The 25,489-nt window shown below is 50.2% G+C and overlaps 1 protein-coding gene across 2 annotated transcripts in view; it reads right to left on the bottom strand.

Moving 5' to 3' along the window:
• The window catches only part of LOC126523486 (lanC-like protein 3), a 61,522-nt gene extending 57,286 nt beyond the window's left edge, over window positions 1-4,236 (bottom strand). Inside the window, exon 1 of one of the 2 annotated variants that reach the window (XM_055066857.2) lies at window positions 2,668-4,236. In XM_055066857.2, coding sequence (XP_054922832.2) covers window positions 2,668-3,098 — 431 coding nt within the window. In that variant the 5' untranslated portion in view covers window positions 3,099-4,236. The remainder of the gene's footprint in view (window positions 1-2,667) is intronic. The other variant, XM_050172092.3, reaches the window with a different exon arrangement.
• Window positions 4,237-25,489: the final 21,253 nt, after the last annotated feature.

Raw genomic sequence — 25,489 nt, forward strand, 5'->3', positions numbered from 1 at the left:
GCACATTTATGCATGAAGAGCAACTCATATCAGCCTGTGGTTATGCCTATGACTGCAGCTTTGTCGGTATTGTCCCCATTCCATTGTTCAGACACTGAATTTGCAATTCAGCCTTATTGTGTAGCGGGACCATACTGGTGTACTAGAAGTGACATGCTCAAGGAAAAATGGCAATTACATTCTTCAACAAGCCGCAAAAACTGATCTTATTCGAAGTTAAATGACAGAAATGCAATGCCACTCAGTTGAACATGAAGCACAGAGCTTGAAAATTGAATGTGGAGCAAAACAAAACAGTCAATTAGCACAGTAATCAAATATCTTATCTATTATGCAGTACCAAGCACTCAAATCAGTGATTCAATCTTCACAATTTACTCTGAGTGTCTCCTAGTGAATGATACATAGAAGACATGGCACATGATGTTTTCAGTTCATTAAAATAGCCACACAAATATAATTAAGGTTATCTTAAAGTTCATACGCCAGTGTTATCTTCGACAAAGCTATCAGGAAGCCCTCAAAGCTGTCTGAAAATTAAATTATGGAGAGTTAAAAGGGAAATGATCAAGCATATCAAAGCTTGTAAGGATTAAAAGAAATTGTATGTAATACACACTGAAGTGAGTCTGTACCGAAGTACAATAAAGAAATCAGTGCATAATTTCACTGAACGGCATTCATAATATTGAAAAGGCTTTAGCTGGCACGAGGATAGAACTTTCACTTATAGCTCTCACCGTTTTCACTTTGGGCAGGAGAGCACTGAAAAGATAATTGTTATAGTTTTGTTACCCGGCCTGGCATGCGAGATGTCACGGCGAAAAATACAACACACTTACTGTGTCCATTAGCTCTTTCGTAAACTTCTGTCCACGCTAACAACACGGCCAACAAAGTTAAAGATGCAAGCTCTCGACCCCAATTAGACACGGCACATAGGTCGAATAAAACTTGCACATAATCGCACTAGTGAATTCATTATAGCGTGTCGCTCTTTCCCGAGCCAAAAATCATCTGTAGAAAACAGCAATAAATAAAAAAATAAATAAATAAAAGAAAGCAATCACAGAAGCGTTAATGCCTCGCCAGCTTTCGTTTAAGCAATCATCATCATCATCATCATCATCATCATCATCATCATCATCAGCCTAGTTACGCCCACTGCAGGGCAAAGGCCTCTCCCATACTTCTCCAACTACCCCGGTCATGTACTAATTGTGGCCATGTTGTCCCTGCAAACGTCTTAATGTCATCTGCCCACCTAACTTTCTGCCGCCCCCTGCTACGCTTCCCTTCCCTTGGAATCCAGTCCGTAGCTCTTAGTGACCATCGGTTATCTTCCCTCCTCATTACATGGCCGGCCCATGCCCATTTCTTTTTCTTGATTTCAACTAAGATGTCGTTTACCCGCGTTTGTTGCCTCACCCAATCTGCTCTTTTCTTATCCCTTAACGTTACACCCATCATTCTTCTTTCCATAGCTCGTTGCGTCGTCCTCAATTTCAGCAGAACCCTTTTCGTAAGCCTCCAGGTTTCTGCCCCATATGTGAGTACTGGTAACACACAGCTGTTGTACACTTTCCTTTTGAGGGATAGTGGCAACCTACTGTTCATGATTTGAGAATGCCTGCCAAACGCACCCTAACCCATTCTTATTCTTCTGGTTATTTCAGTCTCGTGATCCGGATCCGTGGTCACTACCTGCCCTAAGTAGATGTATTCCCTTACCACTTCCAGTGTTTCACTACCTATCGTAAACTGCTGTTCTCTTCCGCGACTGTTAAACAGTACTTTAGTTTTCTGCAGATTTATTTTCAGACCCACCGTTCTGCTCTGCCTCTCCAGGTCAGTGAGCATGCATTGCAATGGGTCTCCCGAGTTACTAAGCAAGGCAATATCATCAGCGAATCGCAAGTTGCTAAGGTATTCTCCATCAACTTTTATCCCCAATTCTTCCCACTCCAGGCCTCTGAATACCTCCTGTAAACATGCTGTGAATAACATTGGAGATATCGTATCTCCCTGTCTGACGCCTTTCTTTATAGGGATTTTGTTGCTTTCTTTGTGGAGGACTATGGTGGCTGTGGAGCCGCTATAGATATCTTCCAGTATTTTTACATATGGCTCATCTACACCCTGATTCCGTAATGCCTCCATGACTGCTGAGGTTTCGACTGAATCAAACGCTTTCTCGTAATCAATGAAAGCTATATATAAGGGTTGGTTATATTCTGCACATTTCTCTATCACTTGATTGATAGTGTGAATATGGTCTACTGTTGAGTAGCCTTTACGGAATCCTGCCTGGTCCTTTGGTTGACAGAAGTCTAAGGTGTTCCTGATTCTATTTGCGATTACCTTAGTAAATACTTTGTAGGCAACGGACAGTAAGCTGATCGGTCTATAATTTTTCAAGTCTTTGGCGTCCCCTTTCTTATGGATTAGGATTATGTTAGCGTTCTTCCAAGATTCCGGTACGCTCGAGGTTATATTGACCAGCAAATGAACGACTATTTCCTAGGAGAAATTACACGAAAGAGACTGATCGCGGCATCGACACGCACCTATCGTCAAGTCGCGTGCCTCGGTATACGTGAGAAAAAAAAAACAAATACAAGAAGCACGCTTCGACGCGCTCCACAAGCAGCGCGAGCCCGCGCGTACCTCGCCAAGAAGTTGTCGCAGTCGTCGTTGCGTCCCACTTCGTTGGCGACCACGGCGGCGAGCGCCCAGACGCCGGCGCTGCCCAGCAGGAAAGCCGACTGCATGGCGCGGTCAGCGCGCACCTGTGGCTGGTCGCAGTAGCTGAGTGCGTGGCCCAGGTAGGTCTGCGCTTTGGTCAGCAGGCGCGCGCGGTCGCCCGCAAAGTGCGGGCTCTGCGCCACGCGGTGCGCCATGAAGGCGACGCCGGCGACTCCGACGTATAGGCCGCCGTCGCAGTCATCGAACCCCGTGCCCTGGTGCGTGAATACACGCTGCACCGTGTCGCGGCAGCGCTCGACCCACAGTTCCCGCTCGAGCGGGATCGGTGCTCCGTCGTAGTCGGGCAGCGTGTTGACAAAGTAGCGCTTCGGCTTGGTCGACGACGACGACATGGCCTCGTCGTCGCCGCTACGACGGCCGTCGTCGCTTTGCCAGCGGACGCTCGTCAGGAGGTTACCCAGGCCTGCGACGGCACACGGCCGACGGCGCCGGCTGCCCGCTACTGCCGCGGCAGGATAGACCCGCGCAAGGAGTCCGTGAACGCCGAAGTTCACAGGCAGACCGGCGACGGCCACAGCTCTCGTTCGTTTGCTGTCGCAGCGGCGGCTCGTCGATTGTGAGCGAGCTCCTTGGCTGGCGGTGTGCCGTCTCAACCTGCGCGAGCTGCAACGCGCGACTCGATGGTCCCGACGTCAGGCGAGAACGCCGAGCGCGCTCCGAGACGCGCCGCTGCTGTCTGTCGCTCGACGCACCACCAAGCGCTTCGGAATGGCTTGGCTCGGAGTGGTGTGCGAGCTCCGCCGCAATCGATTGGCCGACGATTCGAAACTGAAACTCGGAGTAGCGCGCGAAGCGAGCGCGTTTTGGGTGCACCGTTCCACGTTTCGTAAGTTGGGCGAAAGAACAGTCAGGGAACGTATGCGTAACCGCAATTCATTGGCACATGTGCGCCACTCTGAAGACAGTGAAGCTGTACGAGCAGCTTCTCACACTCTGCAGAAGCACTAAATGTCTAATTTGCTGACTGTTCTGATAGGGATGATTCGTCACTAACGCCAATTGGCCATACAGCTACTGCTGGGCTTCACGCAGGCTGCGTCGCTGGACCACGCCATCCACATAGAGAAATAAACAGAGCGGAAGAAACAAACGTTACGGTTACTACTTGCTAAAAAAAAAGACAGAAAAAGAAAACACGTGAAGGAGTTGTCCATCGGGTGAGGCATAATATGCGAGACGACTTTTAAGGCAAAAGCCTTATTAAAGCGAAATTTTTTCGACGGGGGCGAAATAAAAACGCACGTGCACATAGATTTTGGTACACGTTAAAGAACATCACGTTGTCAAAATTAATCCGGAGTCCGCCGCTACGGCTTGTCTCATAATCCGAGTGTGGTTTTGGAACGTACAGCCCCATAATCAAATTCAAGTTTAATACTTCTGCCACAATGCGATGTGCCATGTGAGGAAATGACATTAGAGGTCATAAAATGTGGCGCACAAGAAAGCCCCAAGCAAACACCTCTCCCTGTGTGTTCTGTGTACTACGCAGACAAACAGCAGCGGTGCACGCAAGGGAACGTTTAACATCAACTCACCACTTTAGTGTTAGTCTAAACGTTGAAGAAATTTAGCTTTAGCCGTGAACATCACCGCTAATTATCGTCAATCAAAGCATCCAACACGGATAGCTTCGCTTACATTGATTCCCACAGTGCATGGGATCTGCATAATTTTTGTAACGCCCTAAATTTTAATGCTAAATTCTCCCGTTCCTGTCCACAGATATTAGCCAGATGTTGCATACCACTTTTCCTGTTAGTAAGCAATACAATGTCGTCTGCATAAAAGAAACACGGGAGCTGCTACTCCACTACCATGCCTGCCTGCTTGTACGAAGTTAAACTCGATACTGATTCCTTCTAGCGCCCTTTCCTTCGTTACCATATACATCATAAACAACAGCGGGGATAAAGGGCACCCATGTTTCAGACTCTCGGTTATATCAACTTTCTCCTCCCTCCTCATCCCTTCCCATTCAAGGCAAACAGTATATATGCAAGGTAAATTTTCCTCAGACAATTTGTACAGTCGTTGTCTAAGCCTCCCCTTCCAGAATATCTTCCGCAAAATGTTGCGCTCCACGTTTTCATATGCTCCGGTAATGTGCAATAAAGCCACATATAACGGTCTCCTTTCTTCTCTGGATATTTCAATAGCCTGAGCAAGGACAAGCAAGCTATCATCCAGACGCCTACAGATTCTGAAGCCGTTCTGAAGTTCTCCCAATATGCCATTATGTTCTGCCCATGCTTGCAGTTTTAATTTATTCGTCTGCATTGCTAACCTGTACGTATGTAATGGTCAATGGTCTATATGAGTTAATTCTATCTTTTTCCCCTTTACCGTTAGAAACCAAATTCATTCTGCTTTGCGATCGCCAGCTGTTTGGTATTCGTCTATTTTGTAAGTTTTTTTCTGCTGCTTTCCAACAGAGCTTCCTTACTTCTTGAACCTAGTTCATTAATCAGTCTAACGGGAACCTCATCTAACCCTGTCGCTGTGCGCTTCGGGATTCGCTCTTCGGCTTTTTTTTTTTCGTTTGAAATTTCTCTGCACCTGCTCCTTTTCCATCTGATTCTCGTTCACGCCCTTTTTTCTTCTTTAAGAACGACCTCATCATTGCCTTGAAATGATTCGGCTATTATTTTTGCAACGTCGTTTAATGCCGCGTCCCCTTCCAGTCTATTTCTATCTTCGAGTAGGATATGTTGTATTGCTTCACACTTCCTGTTTAATAAGTGAGTGCAATGAGGGAGGTGAGCGGCGGTCGCTATAGCGTGGACTATTTGACTTCGTAATGCGCATAGAACGAAGCGCGAGCGCCTAATATTACACGAACTGCAATTTTTAGCAATAAGTATGCAGTACCTAATAACAGCCAACTTGCGTAATTAATCTCGTATACTACGTCTCAAGTACCATGGCTTCACCGCCGATTCGCACCACTTAGTAGTTGTTGATATACTTTTCTTGCCAGTTTAAAATTATAATTCATACTTAAATCGGGAACAGCCTGCTTGGATATATCACTATAAATTATGGTTTTTTCATTTTCATTAACGCCTCAAAACACATTCTGGCCAGCTGTCAGACCCTTTAACGCTTGGATCCATAGCGCCTTGTCCAGGGTGCCAGAAATCACAAAGCTTCCTACAGGAATACTACAGCGACCTCTGCGATCGTTCCTTTATCGTGAGAATCGTGTTGTTAAGTTATGGGGTTTTACGTGCCAAAACCACTTTCTGGTTATCAGGCACGCCGTAGTGGGGAACTCCGGAAACCTCGACCACCTGGGGTTCTTTAACGTTCACCCACATATAAGTACACGGGTGTTTTCCCATTTCGCCCCCATCGAAATGCGGCCGCCGTGGCTGGGATTCGATCCCGCGACCTCGTGCTCAGCAGCCTAACACCATAGCCACTGAGCAACAACGGCGAGTGGAATTATGTTGTTAGTAGATGAATTTGTCTAATTATTCGTTCGTGCACCTTCCCAAGTTCTTGTGGTACTGGTCAATACGACTTATCTTTCTAAATGGCTGTCGTAGTTTTCTCAACACAACCAGGCAATATTTCTCCCCACGTGTATAATCATTGTGACTTGCTCTATTTATAACGGAGTACTTTTTAAACTGATGAATACACTTATCAACCAACTACTCCAACGGAAAGTTATTTCACATAAATGCGCAGTTAATTAAAAAAAAAAAAACATTAGACTTGAACGGGAAGGGAGATGTCAATAATAATTACACACATGCAAAGAAAAATGATGATGGACCGTATTCAGCATAGTAGCCTTCCCGTGTCACCGCGGACAATTGCAGATGGCATTAGAAGCGACGATTGAAACTAAATGCTGAATGCGCAAATAAAAACGAATTGAGGTGGGGGAAAAGAGGGGGCGGCTAACAAAAAATAAGCCTGCGACTCGAAAGACAATCGACCGGAAGTCTCTCTGCAATAGGAACCCGCGACGCGTTGAAAAGAAATGATCTGTGGTTTCGCTTTCATTGTGGAACTCGCAAAGATGGGACCGAGACCCACCAGACCTGTCTAAGCAAAAGCTGAGCTCAAGTATATGGCAAAGCGTTCTTGCGAGCGAAACTTCAAACCTTTGTGTTGGACTTCTGCGTGGTGAAAGGCAACTACGTTGGAAATCTTAAAGTGACAATAAATATTTCACTTACGCCTCGACGTCTTGGGCAATGCCAGATGGAAACAACGGCAAACGACCGCAGAGATCCGTGAAATAGCAGACGAAGCAATTCTTGCGCGCAATAGAGCGGATGTCTCGAAGTATCTCTCCTTGCTTTGTTATCTGCGAGCTCAACAACATTGTTTGCTTTTCCTCCTTAAGGTGCGTGTCTCATCGGTTGGACAACGGGCTTGCGCCTGGTGGGCTTATATTATTTCTGTGTGGAATTTGCCCGCGGAGTTTCTCAACGTATGGGTAGCGGGGAGCACTCTCTTGTTTTTGGTGCCAAATAATGGAGCTGTGATTCGGACGAAGAAGGCGATCTAGATGGAGAGGAGCTCCAGTCAGCGGTGTAGACATAGATCTTAGCCCTGCGAAAATATGTGATTCGTTTTCAGTGCTAGGTGCGGTTTCGGCGGGCGCTACTTTTGACTGGACAGCAACGCAAACCCCACCATGAGCACTGGCCTACAAACAAATTTTTGAAGGTTGTGGGATCGTTCCCCACCTGCGGCAAGTTGTTTTTCCGTCCACTTTCATTTCCATTATTTATGGTTTCTTTATTTCATTTAATAAGCACAAGTAACATCCCCTAAGTTCTTATGATGCGACTAATAAAAATCAGGCCTCTCGGTTAACCCTGTTTCTTCTCGTTTATATATATATATATATATATATATATATATATATTGTATTGCAGATTTTCGGCGCCGGTACGGTGAAGTGTGGAAAAGAAAGAAGACGTCTATACCCCGTTTAACTGACCATGGATATTCAATTCGATGACATTTTTCCTAATAATGCAAAGTTGCTTCCACATCGTATTCCAGACGGTATATTACAAGGTAATCTGAACAACCTTCAAACAAAAATTGTAATTGCGACAGATGCTTCACAATGTGAAGAAAAGTCAGGTGTAGGAATATTTTACCCGATTTTTGATTGGAGATGTTCTCTTCGGCTGCCAATATCACACCGATATTCTTAGCCGATTTCATGGCAGTGGTGCTGGCATTATGCAAATTAGGACCATCAATTACGTCAGCCATGATAATCACTGATTCGTTATCATTGTGCTCATCCCTTACTGCCTCTCGTGATTCTCACGTAATGAGTACGTTTCATTCATTGGTACCTGGGTACTTGAGAAGCGTGCGTTTCATTTGGGTGCCTGGCCATAAAGGACTAATTATAAATGAAATTGTAGATTCTATAGCCAAGGCATCGATAAGTGGCCCGATTTTCCCTTATTGCCATTTGACTGCTCATGATACTGCTGCTAGATTTCGCAGGAGTGTCATTATGCAGGCAGTATCAGGCTCCGCAATTACCAACTCTGTGGATTACCGGCATCTCCTATACCGTTGGCACAGAGATTTTTGCCGAACACGGAAAATTGAAGTGTTCATAACGAGACTGCACTGCTTCGCACTATTGGTCTAAATTTATCAGTGCCCGTGATCATTATGCTCACCATTATGCTCATTATGTGGCGAAGCGGAGACAATAGATCATTTCTTGTTGTCTTGCAGGCGTTTTCTATTATAAGTAAACGACTACTCGAAATCCCGCTTCGCACTATTGGTCTAAATTTATCAGTGCCCGTGATCCTATCTTTTGGAGCCTCCATTATTGGGTTCAGTCACCGAAATGTTTGCTTGGCAATCCAAAATTACCTCATTGAAACGAATCGGTTTCCATATTAGACTGATCGTTCTCCCTCCCAACCATAGCATTCTTTTATTTCTTATCTATTATTAATTATTATTATTATTATTCTTATTATTATTAATAGTATACCCGGTTTTCTTCTGATTATTTCCCTTTTTCTCTAAACACAAAACGTTTTCTTTTAAACTCCAACGCTGAAATTGTTAACTCCCTTATTATTATTTCTTCCGCCTGATTTAACCACCCGATTCATGGCCAATCCCCCACTGTGGGTATGTGCCACTGCCACTCAGGACAACAAGAACAACGACTGCCCCGTATTCCTGGTCTTCTGTCAGGCGACCTGCGGACTTTACTTACGAAAACATCCCGTGGCAATATATATATATATATATATATATATATATATATATATATTACCACGGGATGTTTTCGTATATATATATATATATATATATATATGTATGTATGAAAGTATGAAAGCTACCTTTGCAATACGTGCCACCGGGGATCGCTCTGCCGTTGCTACCCTATCGGCACTGACACCACCCCAACAACGAAAGCTGCCCTACTGTAACCCTGCATATAATTTTCCCTGTGACTTCTTCAATACATGTTAGTTTTTTCGTATGCTTTACCACAAAGCTTGATATGCAGGTCTCACGCCAAGGGGAGCGAAGCAAGCCGGCCGCAGCTTGGGTGGGGGGAGCTTTACTTGATGCCGCCTCAGCGGCGGCAGACAAATAAACAATAACACGTTCTTTTATTTAATGTGTTAATGACATGTTGATTTATTGCAGAATACTTACTGGAGGGTATACAGAACTTCAAGTTTATGAATGGACGGCGCATCCTCAGAGCGGGTCCAGGTGGAACGTACTGTAAACGACAGAAAGCTGAGCTAGTTGGTAAGGATTCATTATGCAAAATAGAAGTGAGGCGTGCACACAGGACACAAGAGTAGAGAAGTGGACAACACGAACGAACTGACGGCGTTCGTGTTGTCCACTTCACTACTCTTGTGTCCTGTCTGCACGCCTCACTTCTATTTTGCATAACGTACTGTAAAGATTGCCTTCCTGGTGGATTACCCGTGTACCATTGCCATAAAAAAGGCTGAAAATGCGTGAGTGGAAATTATCTTTGTCATTGACAGATCTTGTTATTAATCACATATTATGAACCATTACAGTCTAGTATTGCCAAAACTTGAGCTCAGCTGTTGTTTTGTTGGATTTGCCAGTGTGCAACCGACAGTGCCTGCTTTCAAAAGTGTGTGTGTAAGGAGGGGAGCTGATGGCACACTTTTCCCGTTTCCTTCTGAGAGTACGGGGGGGGGGGGGAGGGGGTATGCCGAGGTATGGCGGCACTGAGCTCTCCGTCGACCGTCGATGCAGTGTGACAGAGGAGCCAACACGATGGAAATAAACGCTGTCGCCGATGGTCAGCAGACCAAAATCGGTGTCGTGTTTATCGAGTGTGAATGAGCCTTAGGAAAACGTTTCGTAGCGACCAGCTGCGTTTTCCCGCAGTCGTGTTCAGAGTTGACATGGAGCGTTTACCGAAAGCTCCGAGCACCGGAATGTTACGTCACTCCTCCTCGCCTGTGTCTTCTCTCCCAATTTCTCATCGAACGCGCTGCGGGCCGCGGGCGTTGCTCTCTGTAAGAACTTTTTTGTTGTGAGCAACCATTGCTATATCGTTTCATCGTTCTTGTCTCATTGTGAATTAAACCAGTTTGCCTCTGGCTCCTGGTCGTTCATCGGAGGCAACAATCTTCGCAAGTTGCCAGCCTACAACACGGCTATCCAGACGGAACGGGCTCCCCCAACGTCTGGCAGTCTTAACACTGGTCAACCAAAGACCTTATTATCTCCGAGATGGACGACTGCTCTATACTTCCTCTCAAGCCCGGTGAATAAGTTAACTACTTAGAAGCAAGTAAGCGTCCTCTCATGTACAACATGTTCAGACTTTTGGTGATGACAACTGCATAGGAGATGTGCTGCTTTTCAATAGGAGTGCTATGCGACACCAAATAAGTTCGCCGGAAGCGTTCCGTTCGCGCGTCAACAGCCACTCTTTTGTCACGATCCACCCGGGTTCGTGAACAAGGGAGGGCTCGAGGCACCCTCCGTTAGACGGACGTTCCGCAGCGTGGTGGTGATGAACTATGACTGACCGCTGAGCAGCTGTGCGCGTCGGTGTTTATTGCGGTGCGGTGAGCAATGTTGCCTACCAAGCCTGGCAGGCCACCGAGCCTGGCGGGCCATCGACGATTATCCCCGAGGGGGCGTCACACGGTTGTTAGTTTGTTAACACCCCCAGTTTGTTAACTAAAGTAAACAAACGTCCAAGTTCAGAGCATAAGGCTCTGCCGCCGTCCTAGCCGGGTCGACGGTGCCTGCCACTCAGGCGAGTAACGGCCCGGTGGCCTCCGCCGTCGAGTACTCCGCCTGGGCACTGGTGTTGACGAGCCAGGTGTGGCAACGCGGGTGCTGCCTGGGACGGCGTCGCTCCATCCGGAGGGTCCTCAGTGGTCGGCCTTGTGAGGGGTGACGGGCTCGACACCGGCCCAACGGGCGCCGCATCACTGGCAACGCTTGCCGCCTCCGAGGTGGGCGGTGCTCCGCTGGAAGCGACTGGTGCTGCCGCTAGTCCTCCTGCGGCCTGGAACTCGGAAGTGGCAGTCGAGGATGTTGGCCAGGTCCCGAGGCGAGGTCTAACATGGTCGGCGTGTCTGTGCCACGTGGCCCCATCTGGTACGCGGACGAACAGCGATGAGGGGCTGGCAGAAGACACCACCTGTCCGGCGGACCAGAGTGGGCCAGGACGAAAGTTCCTGGCAAAAACTGGAGCTCCCGACTCTGGCAAAGGCCCGGGATGGCACCCTTATTCAGCAGTGAGCTTCTGCTTCAGCTGCTTGAAGGGAAGCTGAAACACTTTTTGAAAAGAATGAGTTCCCTTCAGCATTCTACAGTTTCTAGTCCATTGAACACGAATATCTAGTTTAAAAAGGGTGGAAACAAACGCAAGCGACCATGTTTTGCAAGAAAGCGCGCGCGAGCGCCTCAGGGCATCGCGCGAACGCCGCTGTTGCCCGTGATTGGTCGGGACCGCTGTGACGTCATTCACGGGGATCGCAGGTCGGCGCCGCCGTTTAAGAGCGTAGCACGCTGTTCTGGTCTGGCTTCACAGATGAATTGTAAGCATTAGGGAACGTTCTCGCTGTCTCTGACAGCTGGTATTTTCACCTTACGTGTTCGAACCGACAGCCGATACAGAAAACGATGGCGGCAACGACGATGTTGAGTGTGCCAACAGCGAAAACGATGTGTGCAGCTTCTCGCGCATTGGAAATATTAGCTGCTACGTATGTTTTTTCATGTAGCTGCACGTTCAAATGACAGGAGAAAAAACGCGCTAAAGTGTCACTGGCAACTTGCTGCTGGAAGAATACCGAAGCACTAACTTCTCATTAGATTGTAAACACGGGTGCAATTCCACGATGTCAAGCACCTTGCCGCTGCTTGTCTAAAGTTCGGTGGTATTTTGCGTGTTGATACACGATCGCGAACATAAGTACCGCGTTTCAAAGCGCGCACATACAGTGCTGCGAGGTACAGTCATGGAAGTTGCTTATCATACACATCCAGATCGAGATGGCCAGGGGGATTATATGTGCAATATTCAGAGTATGGTTCGACGACTTTGCGATTTTGGCTCGATCAAGAATCGGTATGCGTGCTGCATGGTAGTGTTGACATAGAGATATTAGACAGTTTTAGCATCGCTGTGTGGTAAACACGGTAACTTAACAGTAACTGCAACCGTACGTCGAATGTCGCTACGCTAGCCTAGCAACGCTAGCAACAACGCGTCTCAGCATTGGTAGTAAGGCTATCCGGCTACGCTAAATGTGTGTTACCAGACGTTCATGGCTGCAAATGTTCGGATTTCTCTAGTGCATCAATGTGGGTACCGGAACACCGGAATTGGAATACCGATTACCCGCATCGTTGTCAAGCTGCGATGATAATCACTGTCGCGGAAATGGTCCGAGCACAGCACAGTTGATTTCGTCGGCACGAAATTCTCTATCCTCACCGCACAGAATTAACGAGGACATGTTGGGCGCCCTTGACTGTAGGCATTCACGCAGCCCAGTAAGGAAGCACAGTTCATGAAAATCGCAAAAGAAAGCAAACATCAGCGGCGGCAGATCTCTCGTAGCGTCGTTTACTAATGCGCAGGACGGAAAGAAACACGCCGGCACATGCCAGCACGCCAGTCCACTGGCACGCTCCCCGGAGATGACGTCAGTCTCACCGGTTCTCTCCTCCGGCTGCCTCCTCACCCGGCACTCCGGGAAGCGACGGGGGCGTGTCCATGGGGTGGATTTAAAAAGCGATTTCCGCCCCCTTATATTACCAAAACGAAGAAAAAATTTAAGAACCGTAAATTAAAAGTCTGTTCTTCCCAACCCCAGCAATAAATGGAATTTGAAAACCGTTTCAGCTTCCCTTTAAGGAGCACTGTGGATCGGAGGTTCGGATGAAAGACGTCTAAGAGTGTCTTGACCATCCGACGCAGCAGGAGCTCACAGGGGGCACGGCCAGTGACATCGTGGGGCGTGGTCCGGTACTGAAACAGTATCCGGGAAATCTGCGTCCGGAAATCCCCAGTCTGGCTCTTCTTGAGCTTGTCCTTGATGGATTGCACCACCCACTCGGCTACACAATTTGAAGCAGGGTGGTACGGCGGGACCATCATCCGGCGGATTGCGTTCTTCGTCAGCCAGGTAGATACGTTGCGCTGGCGAAAGGAGGACCATTGTCGGACACGATGACGTCCGGCAACCCCTGGGCGGCGAAGACCTGTCGTAGCGCTGCAATGGTCGCGCCTGCTGATGGAGTGGTGACAGGTAGAACCTCCATCCCCTTCGAAAGGCGTCGACCACCACCAGGAAGTAATGGGCCTTAAAAAGTCCCCCAAAATCCACATGTAGGCGGGACCAGGCTCTCTGTGGGAACGGCCAGGGGGTGATTTCCACATGACGTGAGGCCCGTAGATGCTCCTGGCAGATTTTCCAGCACTGCACCATGTGAGCGATGTCGTGGTCCAGGCCAGGCCACCAAACATGGGACCGGGCCACCATCTTGGTCTTTTCCACGCCACGATGACCTGCGTGCAGCATCTGCAGGACCCTTGACCGGAGACATTGTGGGATCACCACCCTGGAACGCCACAGTAGGCAGCGCTGCTGCAAGTTCAGCTCAGCGGCCTTGTGGCTAAAGGCCTGCTGCACCAATTCCTCCCCACGGGACACCGCCTTGACCACCTGAGACAGGACTGAGTCCCGGCTCTGGAGAGCACCTCCGGGTACGCGTGCTCCAGTATGAACACTTCAGCAGGTTCTGGAACAGCATCAGGCACCTCTGGCAGGGGCAGGCGGCTCAGGGCATCAGCAGGTCCCAGGTCCTTTCCCGGACGGTAAACTAGCTGGTAACTGTAAGCTGCCAGCCTCAAGACCCAGCGTACCACTCCAGGTGATGCCTGCACAAGAACTGCCTCGTCAGGCCCCAGCAGCCCCAACAGCGGCGTGTGGTCCGTGACCACCTCGAACTTCAAGCCCCACAGATACTGGTGGAAGCGTACGACACCAGGCATGAGGGCCAGGCCTTCCTTGTCCAGCTGGCTGCAGCGTTGCTCTGCAGCGTGAAGCCGACGAGAAGCAAACGACACAGGGCGTTCCTGGCCATCGTTGTTCCGGTGTGCCAGGACAGCTCCCACGCCGTATGGCGACGCATCTATGGTCTGGACGACAGGCTTGGCAGGGTCGAAGAGTACCAGCACTGGAGCCTTGGTGATTAGCTCCTTGCTGCGCTGGAAGGCCCGGTCCTGCTCCTTCTTCCGGACCCATTGCTGAACATCTCGAATATTAGATGGAGCGGCTGTAGATGCTCCGACAGGTTCGGCAGGAAGCTCCTGTAGAAGTTGATGAGGCCGAAGTAGCTCTGAAGCTCCTTCTTGTTTTGAGGCTTAGGCGTCTTGAGCACAGCATCAACTTTGCGGGGAGCCGGGGCTAGGCCAGCCTGGGAAATGACATGTCCCAAGTTCTCAACGCTGGGGGCTAAGAAAACACACTTTTCCAGCTTGAGCTTGAGGCCGGCGTCCTGTAGTCGTGCCAAGACGTTGTGCAGGTTCTGCAGGTGGCCCCGTCGTCACTGCCAGTAACCAGGATGTCGTCCAAGTACACCGCCACGTGCCTCATGCCCCTGAAGAGGTTGTCCATCTCCCTCTGGAATATGGCTGGGGCTGAGGCCACGCCAAACGGTAAGCTTGTGTATTGGAAGAGCCCCAAAGTTGTCGATATTATGACATACTTCCGGGAGGCATCCTGGAGCGCCAGCTGCTGCTGGTAAGCATCTCTGAGGTCAAGCTTGCTAAACTTCTGCCCACCAGACAACGCTGACCAGAGATCTTCAATCCGGGGCAGAGGGTACTTCTCGACGGTAGCGACAGGGTTGATGGTAATCTTGAAATCCCGGCAGATCCTGACACTGTGGTCTCGCTTGAGGACTCGTACGATGGGAGCGGCCCATGAAGACGTCTTGACGGGAACCAGGATGCCCTGTCGCTGTAACCGTCGTAACTCCTGGGTGACCGCGTCCTTTAGGGCCAACAGCAGTGGGCGAGGCTTGAAAAAACGTGGCCGGGCTCCCTTACGTACATAGATGCCAGCTGTTGTGCCTGCGAATGTGCCCACCCCTAGCTGCAACAGGGACCTGAACTCAGTCAGGAGGCTGGGGACGTCTTTCACTACATGCAGGCTGGCTTCCTGGTAGTCTGGCCGACAAACGCCCAGTGCATGAGTCCAGTTTCGGCCCAGCAGCGTCGGTGACGACCCCTTGGTTATGTAAAGGGGAAGGATTACCTCCCTGTCGCCAAAGAGAACGCTGACCTGTGCCTGACCCTGGACCTGGGAGAGCTGCCCGGAGTAGCTGCGCAGCATCACGTACGAAGCCTCGACGGACACGCCGGGGAAGGTACGCTTGAAGCGTTTCCCGGACATGACAGACACGCTGGCCCCTGTGTCCAGCCCCATGGAAATGGGGTGCCCGCAGAATTTGACGGTCAGCATGTACGGCGGCAAAGACGACGGTACAAAGCCTGCGTGCCACATGTCGAAAATCGGCGGGTCCTCGGCCACGACGTGGAGCATGGCCGCGGAAGAATTTGAGCCTGCTGCCGCACGCCCCCGACGCGTACCCTTGCGACGGCTACCCTGGCCGCGGGTTTGTGCGGTACCTGGGCTTGAACGAGGCTGTTGCTGCTGTTTGTTGTTCGTCCTCGCCCTTCGGCATACACGTGCCAGGTGTCATGTTTTCCCGCACGTAAAGCATTCTGCTTGAGGGAACTGGCACTGTGAGTGTGAGTGGGCACCACTACAGCGACCGTAGGTACTGCGCTTTGTCGCCCACTTGTTGACCGCCGCTGCCGCTGACGGTTAGCCAGTCACACGGGAAATCTCGCCGGCGTCCTTGGCGGCAGCTTCCATTGCCAGCGCTGCCTTCACAGCGTCGTCCAGCGAGAGGTCGGGAAGCAGCAGGAGTCGCGTCTGCATGGCGGGGTTGTTGATGCCGCAGACGAAACGGTGCCGGAGCAGCGAGTCTAGTTGGTCCCCGAAAACGCAGACACTCGCTAACCCTCTTAGCGCAGCAACCAACTGCCCGAGGGTCTCTCCTTCCCGGCGGCTCCGGTTGTTGAAGCGGAAACGCCCCATTAGGGTGGATGGTGCTGGGTTGAAATGTGAGCACAGTATTGCGAGCAGCTCACCCAGCGTGTTAACATGCGGCGTGGCTGGCTTGACAAGGTCGAGCAGGAGACTGAAGACGCGGGTCCCGCCTCCGGCCAGGAAAATTTCTCGCTGTTTGGCCTTGGGTGTGTCTTTTGTCCGGAAGAACACGTGGACTTGTTCCTTGGCCACGCGTACCCATCTCCCTCGAACGGCTCGAGCCTTCCGTACAGTGGCATGACGGCAGCACCGGGGGGCGGTGTTTCGCCGCTCGCGGCGGCGTGGGATGGTCCTCGGGGTACTCGTCGCCAGTGTCACGATCCAGCCGGGTTCGTGAACAAGGGAGGGCTCGAGGCACCCCCCCCCCCCCCCATTAGACGGACGCTCCGCAGCGTGGTGGTGATGAACGATGACTGACTACCGAGCAGCTGTGCTCGTCGGTGTTTATTGCGGTGCGGTGACCAATGTTACCTACCGAGCCTTGCAGGCCACCAAGCCTGGCGGGCCATCGAAGTTTATGCCCGAGGGGGCGTCACATGCTTGTTACAGACTCACACAGCCAAAGCCGTCTTGAGAATTTTGTAGCTTTGTCGCAGCGTACGCGCTCCATGGATGAGTGAGTGAGTGAGTGAGTGAGTGAAGAAACTTCATTGCATGTCCGGCGAGGACGCGAACTCGCAGGTCTAGCCCACCGTCCCGGCCGCGGGCACGCCGGACAGCCAGGATTTGCTTTTCTAGAGCGGGGCTACGCAGAAGTGAGTCCCACTCCTCCTTGATGAACTTGGGGTATGTCAACCCGCAGTCCAAGAGCATGTGCGCTAGAGTGGAGGTCTGCCCGCAGGACGGGCAGGCATCGTCGCGATACACTTTGGGGTAAGCCTCGTGGAGAACGGACAGACACGGATATGTGCTGGTCGGTAGAAGTCTAAGCGAAACGGCTTGCGCCCTATTCAACTTGCGGGGAGGGCGTGGAAACACCCTTCTAGACATGTAGAAAAATTTAATAATCTCGTTGTGAGTTTCGGGAGCGTCTCTGTGGCCGTAGAGAGGAGGGGAGTCAGCGCTCCTTATAGGGGAAGCGCGGTCGGTGAGGTCACGTGCAGCCTCGTGAACAGACTCATTGAGGTTCGGGGAAGCACTCTCTACCGACCCTACGTGAGCGGTAAACCAGTGAATTGAATGATGTGTGAAAGCATATGGACTTGAGCCACTAAGAAGACAAGCAGCTTGCTTGGCGATACAACCCTTCCGAAAAGCCCTAACTGCCGTTTTGGAATCACTATAGATCTCGGATCTACGACCGTCTAGCAGGGCGAGGGCATGGCGGCTTGCTTTTCACGCAACCATGCACGGTGGTTGAGCGCTAGACCTCAACTAGGTTGTTCGCAAGCCAGGGATTGTAAGTTTCCCGAATCCCTCGCAAAACTCTATCGCCGGCTTAAACAAACAGTCCGCTTCTAAGTTTGCGATTGCACAAAGCCAATGAAGCTTGTGGCACATTGGTGTCGCGTATATTTGTGTCACCTTTGTAACGTATGCTTGTCTAAAGTGCATGAAGTACAAACACAATGTGTTTTATGGCACCGCTAATGCATAGCTCAGTTAGGACAAAGGTGATTCACTATTTTTGGCGCTTCCCCATCACGAGTGACAGTGCGGTCGAACGACATCCATCTTATGACACGAAGCTCGCAATTACGGTTCGTGATTATACACCGAAAGCATTAGGCAACCATATTTTTGATTGTTTGCAGCCCTAAAGTTTTCTATGAAGAATGAAGTGAGGAAGTTTGCAAAATATCGATAAGTTCTTCACCCCTGCTCAAACGAAGGCCCTGCTACTTGCTGTCGAAGGCACCAAAGAAGCCGCCTCATCAGCAATCTCCCCAACGCTTTGTTGGGAGACACAGATGTTGTCTTTCTTGTCCTGCTGTACGTACACAAGAACATGGCACGAGAAGGCTTCGTCCAATTTGTCGCCCCGCGTAGTGACAGCAATGCTGTCGACACCAACGTAATTTAATGTATCCTGCCAGGGAAAGTATACTTGCTGAGTGAGAGAGAGAGAGGAATATAGGAAGGCAGTGATGTTAACCAGTCAAGGGCCTGGTTGGCTACCCTGCGCCGAGGGAAGGGAGAAGGGGAAAAGAGAGAAGGGAGAGAGAAGGTGTAGAGAAGTGTACGCACAGCACTTGAGTTAAAGCCACTCGCGCAAACCAGACGTTCTGAGAAAGCACAAAAGTGCCTTCGCTGCCTTCTGAGCCGATGATCGGTGGGCACTGTGCTCGCTCCAGTACTGTCTGTTCCCTCAGAGGACGATCGTCTAATTTCCTCAGTGTGTTGGACAAAGATTGTCTTTGTGCTTAACTTGAGGACAATGGCACAGCAAGTGGTCAATGTTCTCCTCGCATCCGCAAACATCGCATGCAGGACTATCAGCCATTCCAATTAGTGCTGAGTAGGCATTCGTGAAGGATACTCCAAGCCACAACCGACACAGGCGAGACGCTTCGCGTCGGTGCTGACCGGGCGGAGGTCTGAGTTGCAGTGACGGGTTTAGTCTGTGCAGCCTTGTGCGCCTTGTGTGTGCGGTATTATACTCTGCTAAGGAGATCGTGCGTGCTAGAATTCGAAGTTGTCTCGCGGCGTTGGTCCTTGAGACAGGAATGGGGACGCAGCGGTCTTCTTGATTTGACGTCCGAGCTGCCTTATCTGCGTCATCAGTTCCTATGATACCGCAATGACCTGGTATCCATTGAAAAGAGATATCATGCCCTTTTTCTCTTAAGTGATGGACAAGTTCCACGATTTCGCATGTTAGCTGATTGTGAGTTCCATGTCGGAGAAATGACTGCACACACTGCAAGGCCGGCCTTGAATCGCAGAAGACTACCCATTTTCTAGGACTATAAGCATTTATCACATGAAGCGCGTCGCGGAGAGCCGCGAGCTTTGCAGCTGTAGACGTAGTGAAATGGGAAGTCTTGAACCGCTGGGTTATTATCATTGTTGGTATAACTACAGCGCAACCGGAACTGGTTGATGTAGTTGATCTATATGTATAGACGAGTGTGCAGTCGCTGTAGTTCTCGTACAATGGAAGTAAAGTTAGTTGCTTGAGCGCTGATGACGGCAAGTCTGAATTTCTATGAAGTATGGGATTGTAAGGTTTACTTGAGTACGGTGCACACACCATGAAGGAATGAAAGGCCTTGCCGCAGGTGCGTAACCTGACTTGAGAGAGGCACGGTGCGCGAAGACAGTCGCACTGAATGTCATGTGGGGCCTATCTACTGGGAGACGTGCGAGGTGGTGAGTACGGGTCCGGGCGAAGTGTCATTTGTGCACACGCATTGTTTCAATGGTAATGTGTGTTCTAAGAGTGGAATCTTGAGCAACTGCAATAACTTCAGTCGTTGACACACTCCGCGCTAGATCAAGGCATATCTTGAGGGCTTGGGCTTGGATGCTTTGGATTATATTCAGGTTAGTTCTGCAGGTGTTGGAGATGACCGGTAGGCTGTACCACAGGAATCCATTAAAGGAGACCCTGTACAGTTGCAGCATAGATTGTATTGTCACTCCCCAGGTCTTTCCTGCTAGGAACATAGACTTCTGGCCTATTCTTGTCAGGCGTTTTGTCATATAATTCGCATGAGGGGTTCAGGAGAGATTTCTGTCAATGACCACCCCCAAAAATCTGTGACTCGTGCTTTACGAGATCAGCTGTCCGTCGACGGATGTCACGTATGGAGACATTGATTTCCTGGTAAATGCCACCACTGCACACTTTTCACATGATATATGAATCCTTGTTCTCGAAGTTAGGATGATGTTAAAATGGCTGCCTTTTGAAGAGCGCGCGAAGCGGCAGTTGCGTCACACCCGACGTCCAAATGCAAATGTCTTCGGCATAGATGGAGAGACTAACGGCGCATGGCAGAATGTCGGCGAGTCCAATGAGTGTTAGACTGAAGAGCATTGGGCTCAGTACTCTGCCCTGAGGCACCTCACGGTTACCGCAACGCTGGGAGGTCGGGCCATCCTCGGAAATTACGAAAATGGATCTCCTATGTAGATAGCTACTTATCCAAAAATAGACCTTGCTGCCAAGTCCCACTGCCTCTAACGCGTTGAAAATTGCTTCGTGCGTTACGTTATCGAGCGTTACGTTGTAGTACGCTCTTTTAACACACAGAAACAGGGCAGCAGGTAATCTTTTGCAGGACTTCTGGTGCTCCACGTCGATAACGTTGTCTATGGAAGAACGGCCACGCTTGAAACTGGCCACTGCATCTGGATATACCTGGTAATTATTATAACGTCATCACGCAGCCAAACCGGGAATGGAATCAGTTTATTCAGTGCCGGCGTACATATATATATATATATATCGCTATGTGACGTCACATGGATCATGGCAGTTGGCCCGCCCAGTACACATGTGGCATGACGTGCTGCGCTATCACAACTCCTTCCCGCTGTCGGGGTTGAGGGACGGACTTCGGGATGAAAACAAAACTTGGGAGGGTTTATTTTACATTATATACAGAGAGGTGAGAGACAAGTAACAGTTGTACAGTCAGTACGGGCCGGCAGCAACTCGGACGCTGCGGCCCGCGGCAAAAGTTCGAGAGAGGTGAATCAGGGAATGCTCGGGTCTCTCTGGGATGCTTCTTTTAAACCCTTCGAGCACTGGAAGTCGCGTCATGTTCGGCCAATGGGAGAGCCCGCTCCGATGACGCCACCTTCGGCCAATGGTAGGCACCCGTGCGGTGATGTCACACCCGGCGGCTCCCCGCGGTCTTGCCTTGCTGTGGTGCAATGCTCTCTTCAAAGGCGGCGAAGGGGGGACGATTGGGCTCCATTGTCCGAGGGCCCTCCTGCTCCCGGTGGTACGGCCCCGCTGTGGTGGCAAATGCCTTCTTCAAAGGCGACCGGTGCGACGCTGCCAGGCCTTCCCGGTACATCACAGCCGTTTGGCTTCGGGACTCACGTTACCTGGAACAGTGCCGGGCTATCCCCTCGCTTTCTGGAAGTACCAAGCAGTCAATAGCTACCGGCGGTGAACGAAGTGGGAGCCTTCAACTTGTTTGCACGTGCGCTTCTCTGAAATGTGCTTTCCGTGTTTCTGCATTCCTTACTTAGCAGTGGCGCGATTCGATGTGGTCTGGGGAACTCGAAGTAGGCTCAGGAAACAGCGCCATATCTAACAGCTAGTCCTCGCCCCGGATGTTCTGAATGGCCGGTGAACTCAATTCGCTGGCCATGAGGAACGCTGAAAGAACCTGCAGGGTATTGGTTTCGAGCCTCGATTGACGAACTTCAAGATTTTGGGCCCTGGAGAACAGACGTCAAACAAACAAAACAACACAGCGCTGCACCACGTGCAAGCGCAGGCTCTTCACCCCTGACTCGCCAGGCTATTACTGAGTCAAAATGAACCCTGATCTTTTATTTCCCCAATTTTGACAAAGCAGTTCCAACCATCCTTCCAAACCGCTATCCATTTCTCCTCGAATGCCGAGAAGACCAGAGTGCTATTGTTGTTGCAAAACAAAGGGTTGTTGACGTTGCAAACAACAAATGAAAACAGCCGAACATAACTTAAGTGGCCTAACTACACGAACAGCATGTTTCCAATCTATCGCAGTGGCGTACTTATCGCACGTATTGGTGCCACTGAACAATCTGGTCAACCTCACAAGTACGTAATCACAAGCGCACTAGCCTTGTGGTCACTAAACAGAACGCGTACTTGCGTTGTAGGCAAACTTTTCATTTACGCTTACTCACGTTTCTTCCTTTAGTCCCTCTAGGACACGTGACTTAAACGAACAATTAAACTCGCGGGACTTACACACTCCGCAGAACTCTTAAAATGATGCGTCTTATACTAACTCTTTCCACGCACGCTCACTATAGAAGTCAGAATACGGCTGCCCTCAACACACACGAGCAACCCAGTCATAAATCTGCTTCCTTCCGTCCACACAGGACACGCGCTACTGGAACTAAGAACGCTTCTCAGTGCAAATCATGCACTCACTGAAAACCTACGCGCTTAACCTTAGAAAATTCAAAAACACCTAAAAAGAAAGAAGGTTAAATAACACACACGCGCGTTACGATAGGCCTCTCAACGATAACCTTGACCTACAGGTTACTCACACACACACAAAAAAGAAAGCCTATGTACTCAGTAATGAACATCTCGCGAGACTACAGGTTTACATAAAACGCATCTTTCAAATCTCGGAGCTTCTCTAACAAAACACAAACAAAGCTGAAACCTTACACATTGAAAGAAATCCTAGTCTCAATTCGCGAAAACTTTCCGATGCTCAAAATAAAAAACAAAACAATTCATTTCTACGGAAGCTCTGTTTGCCTCCCGTTCCAAACGTTTACGTCTGACTCATACTTTGAGCCGTACCCGAGGTGGTCGCGGTTTGAAAGCTACTCTGGCTGCCGAGGAACAACAAAAGGGCTGACTCACTATCAGCTCCCCCAAGACGTTACGGTCTCCTGCCAATTTGCGTCCTGGCGCCCCGCATTCCTCACAAACTCGACTGACCGCGTCGCTACTCCCCACCTGGTCTCGTCCTGCCACCTTGCGCTTCTTTCTACTGCACGCTGAGCTATAAAAAGAACTACGGAACGACGAGGAGTTTAACAGCCCCGTGCCCTTTGTCCGCGTCCGTGCAGAACATGCTTCTCGGTCTCTTTTTGACCGGTGGCTCGAACGTTTTCGATGCGTCTACATCGTCAGTGACGACCGCACCTTTTTCCTCGCGCCCTGCCCTCTTGGGTCTCTCGCCATCTTTGGCGGCGCTACATTAGTTACCGTCTTTCGGTCTTTACCGCGCTTCTTTTTACGGCGCTTTCTCTTCGCACTCACTTTCATGTCGCCTTCTCGTGCCTCGTGCTGGCCGGTACACATTTCGTCGGCCCGGATCGGTCTCTTACCCGCACAGTCTGAGTGATTTACATTTAAATCTACTCTCACTTTGCCTCGACTGGCGGACAGCTCAACCGACTCTGGAACAATGCAGCAGGCTTTACTCGAGTTAGACAACTCGCACTCTTGAGAACTGCCCTCTACTACATTGCCCAGCTCACGCTGTGCATCGACACACAGTCCGTCGGTATCGATCGCTGTCTCACGCGCACAGTCCGAATGATTAATAACTGAACCATCCCTATCTAGGCTATCTAGACTGGCGGAGAGCTGCACCGATCCCTGAACAATGCAGTTGTTCTCTCGTGAACTACAGAGCTCGCCATCCCGAGAACTACTCTCAACTGCATCGTTTAGTTCGCACTTCACTTCTGCACGCAGATCTGACCTGACATGGGTACTCGTGTCTATCGGGTCAGCAGTACCCTTTTCTTCGCTAGCAACCTCGCTAACATTACAAGCGACGCACACGCGGGGTAACTGTGCCAATTTGTTCGCAGCTGGCCTAGCTGTCTCTACAGTCATCTGTTGGCACAGCACCTCGTCGCTCTCCTTGCGGCCTTTAACAGCCTCTGTTGCCACTAAGGCATCGTTAGCAGCTAGCCTTTTCCCTTCACTTATGAATCTGCAGCCAATCTCACAGGCACTACTCTTCTCGTCGGCTTTTGGCGAAAATCCGCTCGATGCTGCCTCATTCTTTCGCTCTGTACTACCTACAGAATTCTCAGACAGCCGTTGTCTCTGTGCCATTAACTGATCATAATACTGTATCTCTTTGATCAGTGCTGCCTTCTCTCTCTCGTACTTTTGCTTACGTTCGTGATACTCGCGTTCGCGTTCATTCTCGCGATCTTGACGCTCACGCCAAAGAGTAAGTTCTTGAAGCTCACGCTTCTGTTCATTCTCGCGCTCTTCACGCTTACGCTTACTCTTACTTTCACGACGCTCACGCACACGTTCACGACGCTCACGCTGCCGTGGCTCCTGCATCACCTCCCAAGCAAGCTCAATGCTTTTGCCATCATTGCCACTATCGTTAATCGCCTTTATGATAGCTGGCGTCTTCATCCGTTCGTCCGCCTCAACTCCCAAATCGTCGCACACCAACAAGTCTAACCTCGTCAACCTTCTAAGATCCATGGCAGCTGCCCCGACTGGTGGTTAGAACTGTTTTCCTTAATTAATTTGTGCAAATACACAATGCATCAAATTCCCGATTCCCAGAACTATCAAAATGAACACACAACATTTGAGTCTGGCGAATCAAAAGGAAAAAAAACCACGCGCTCACTTACGGTTGCAGCACCGTGCCATCCGGTTCATTTGTCCGCTGTTCCCGGTTCCTCCGGACTCCCTGGGTCGAAGGCTCGCTCTTCTTCGCTACTCCCAGTTTCTTCGGACCTCTTTCGACGAAGGCTCTCTCTTGTTCGCTCTTCCCGGTTCCTTAGGATCTCTTTCGACGAAGGTTGATCCGTAGCGCTGCCACCAGCTGTTGCATTCGGAGGCGATCTCACCGCTGTCAACCAGATGTAGGGGTTGAGGGACGGACTTCGCGATGAAAAACAAACTTGGGAGGATTTATTTTACATTATATACAGTGAGATGAGAGACAAGTAACAGTTGTACAGTCAGTACGGGCCGGCAGCAACTCGGACGCTGCGGCCCGCGGCAAAAATTCGAGAGAGGTGAATCAGGGAATGCTCGGGTCTCTCTGGGATGCTTCTTTTAAACCCTTCGAGCACTGGAAGTCGCGTCATGTTCGGCCAATGGGAGAGCCCGCTCCGATGACGCCACCTTCGGCCAATGGTAGGCACCCGTGCGGTGATGTCACACCCGGCGGCTCCCCGCGGTCTTGCCTTGCTGTGGTGCAATGCTCTCTTCAAAGGCGGCGAAGGGGGGACGATTGGGCTCCATTGTCCGAGGGCCCTCCTGCTCCCGGTGGTACGGCCCCGCTGTGGTGGCAAATGCCTTCTTCAAAGGCGACCGGTGCGACGCTGCCAGGCCTTCCCGGTACATCACAGCCGTTTGGCTTCGGGACTCACGTTACCTGGAACAGTGCCGGGCTATCCCCTCGCTTTCTGGAAGTACCAAG

This window comes from Dermacentor andersoni, chromosome 6 (assembly GCF_023375885.2).
Source record: "Dermacentor andersoni chromosome 6, qqDerAnde1_hic_scaffold, whole genome shotgun sequence".
NCBI lineage: Eukaryota > Metazoa > Arthropoda > Arachnida > Ixodida > Ixodidae > Dermacentor > Dermacentor andersoni.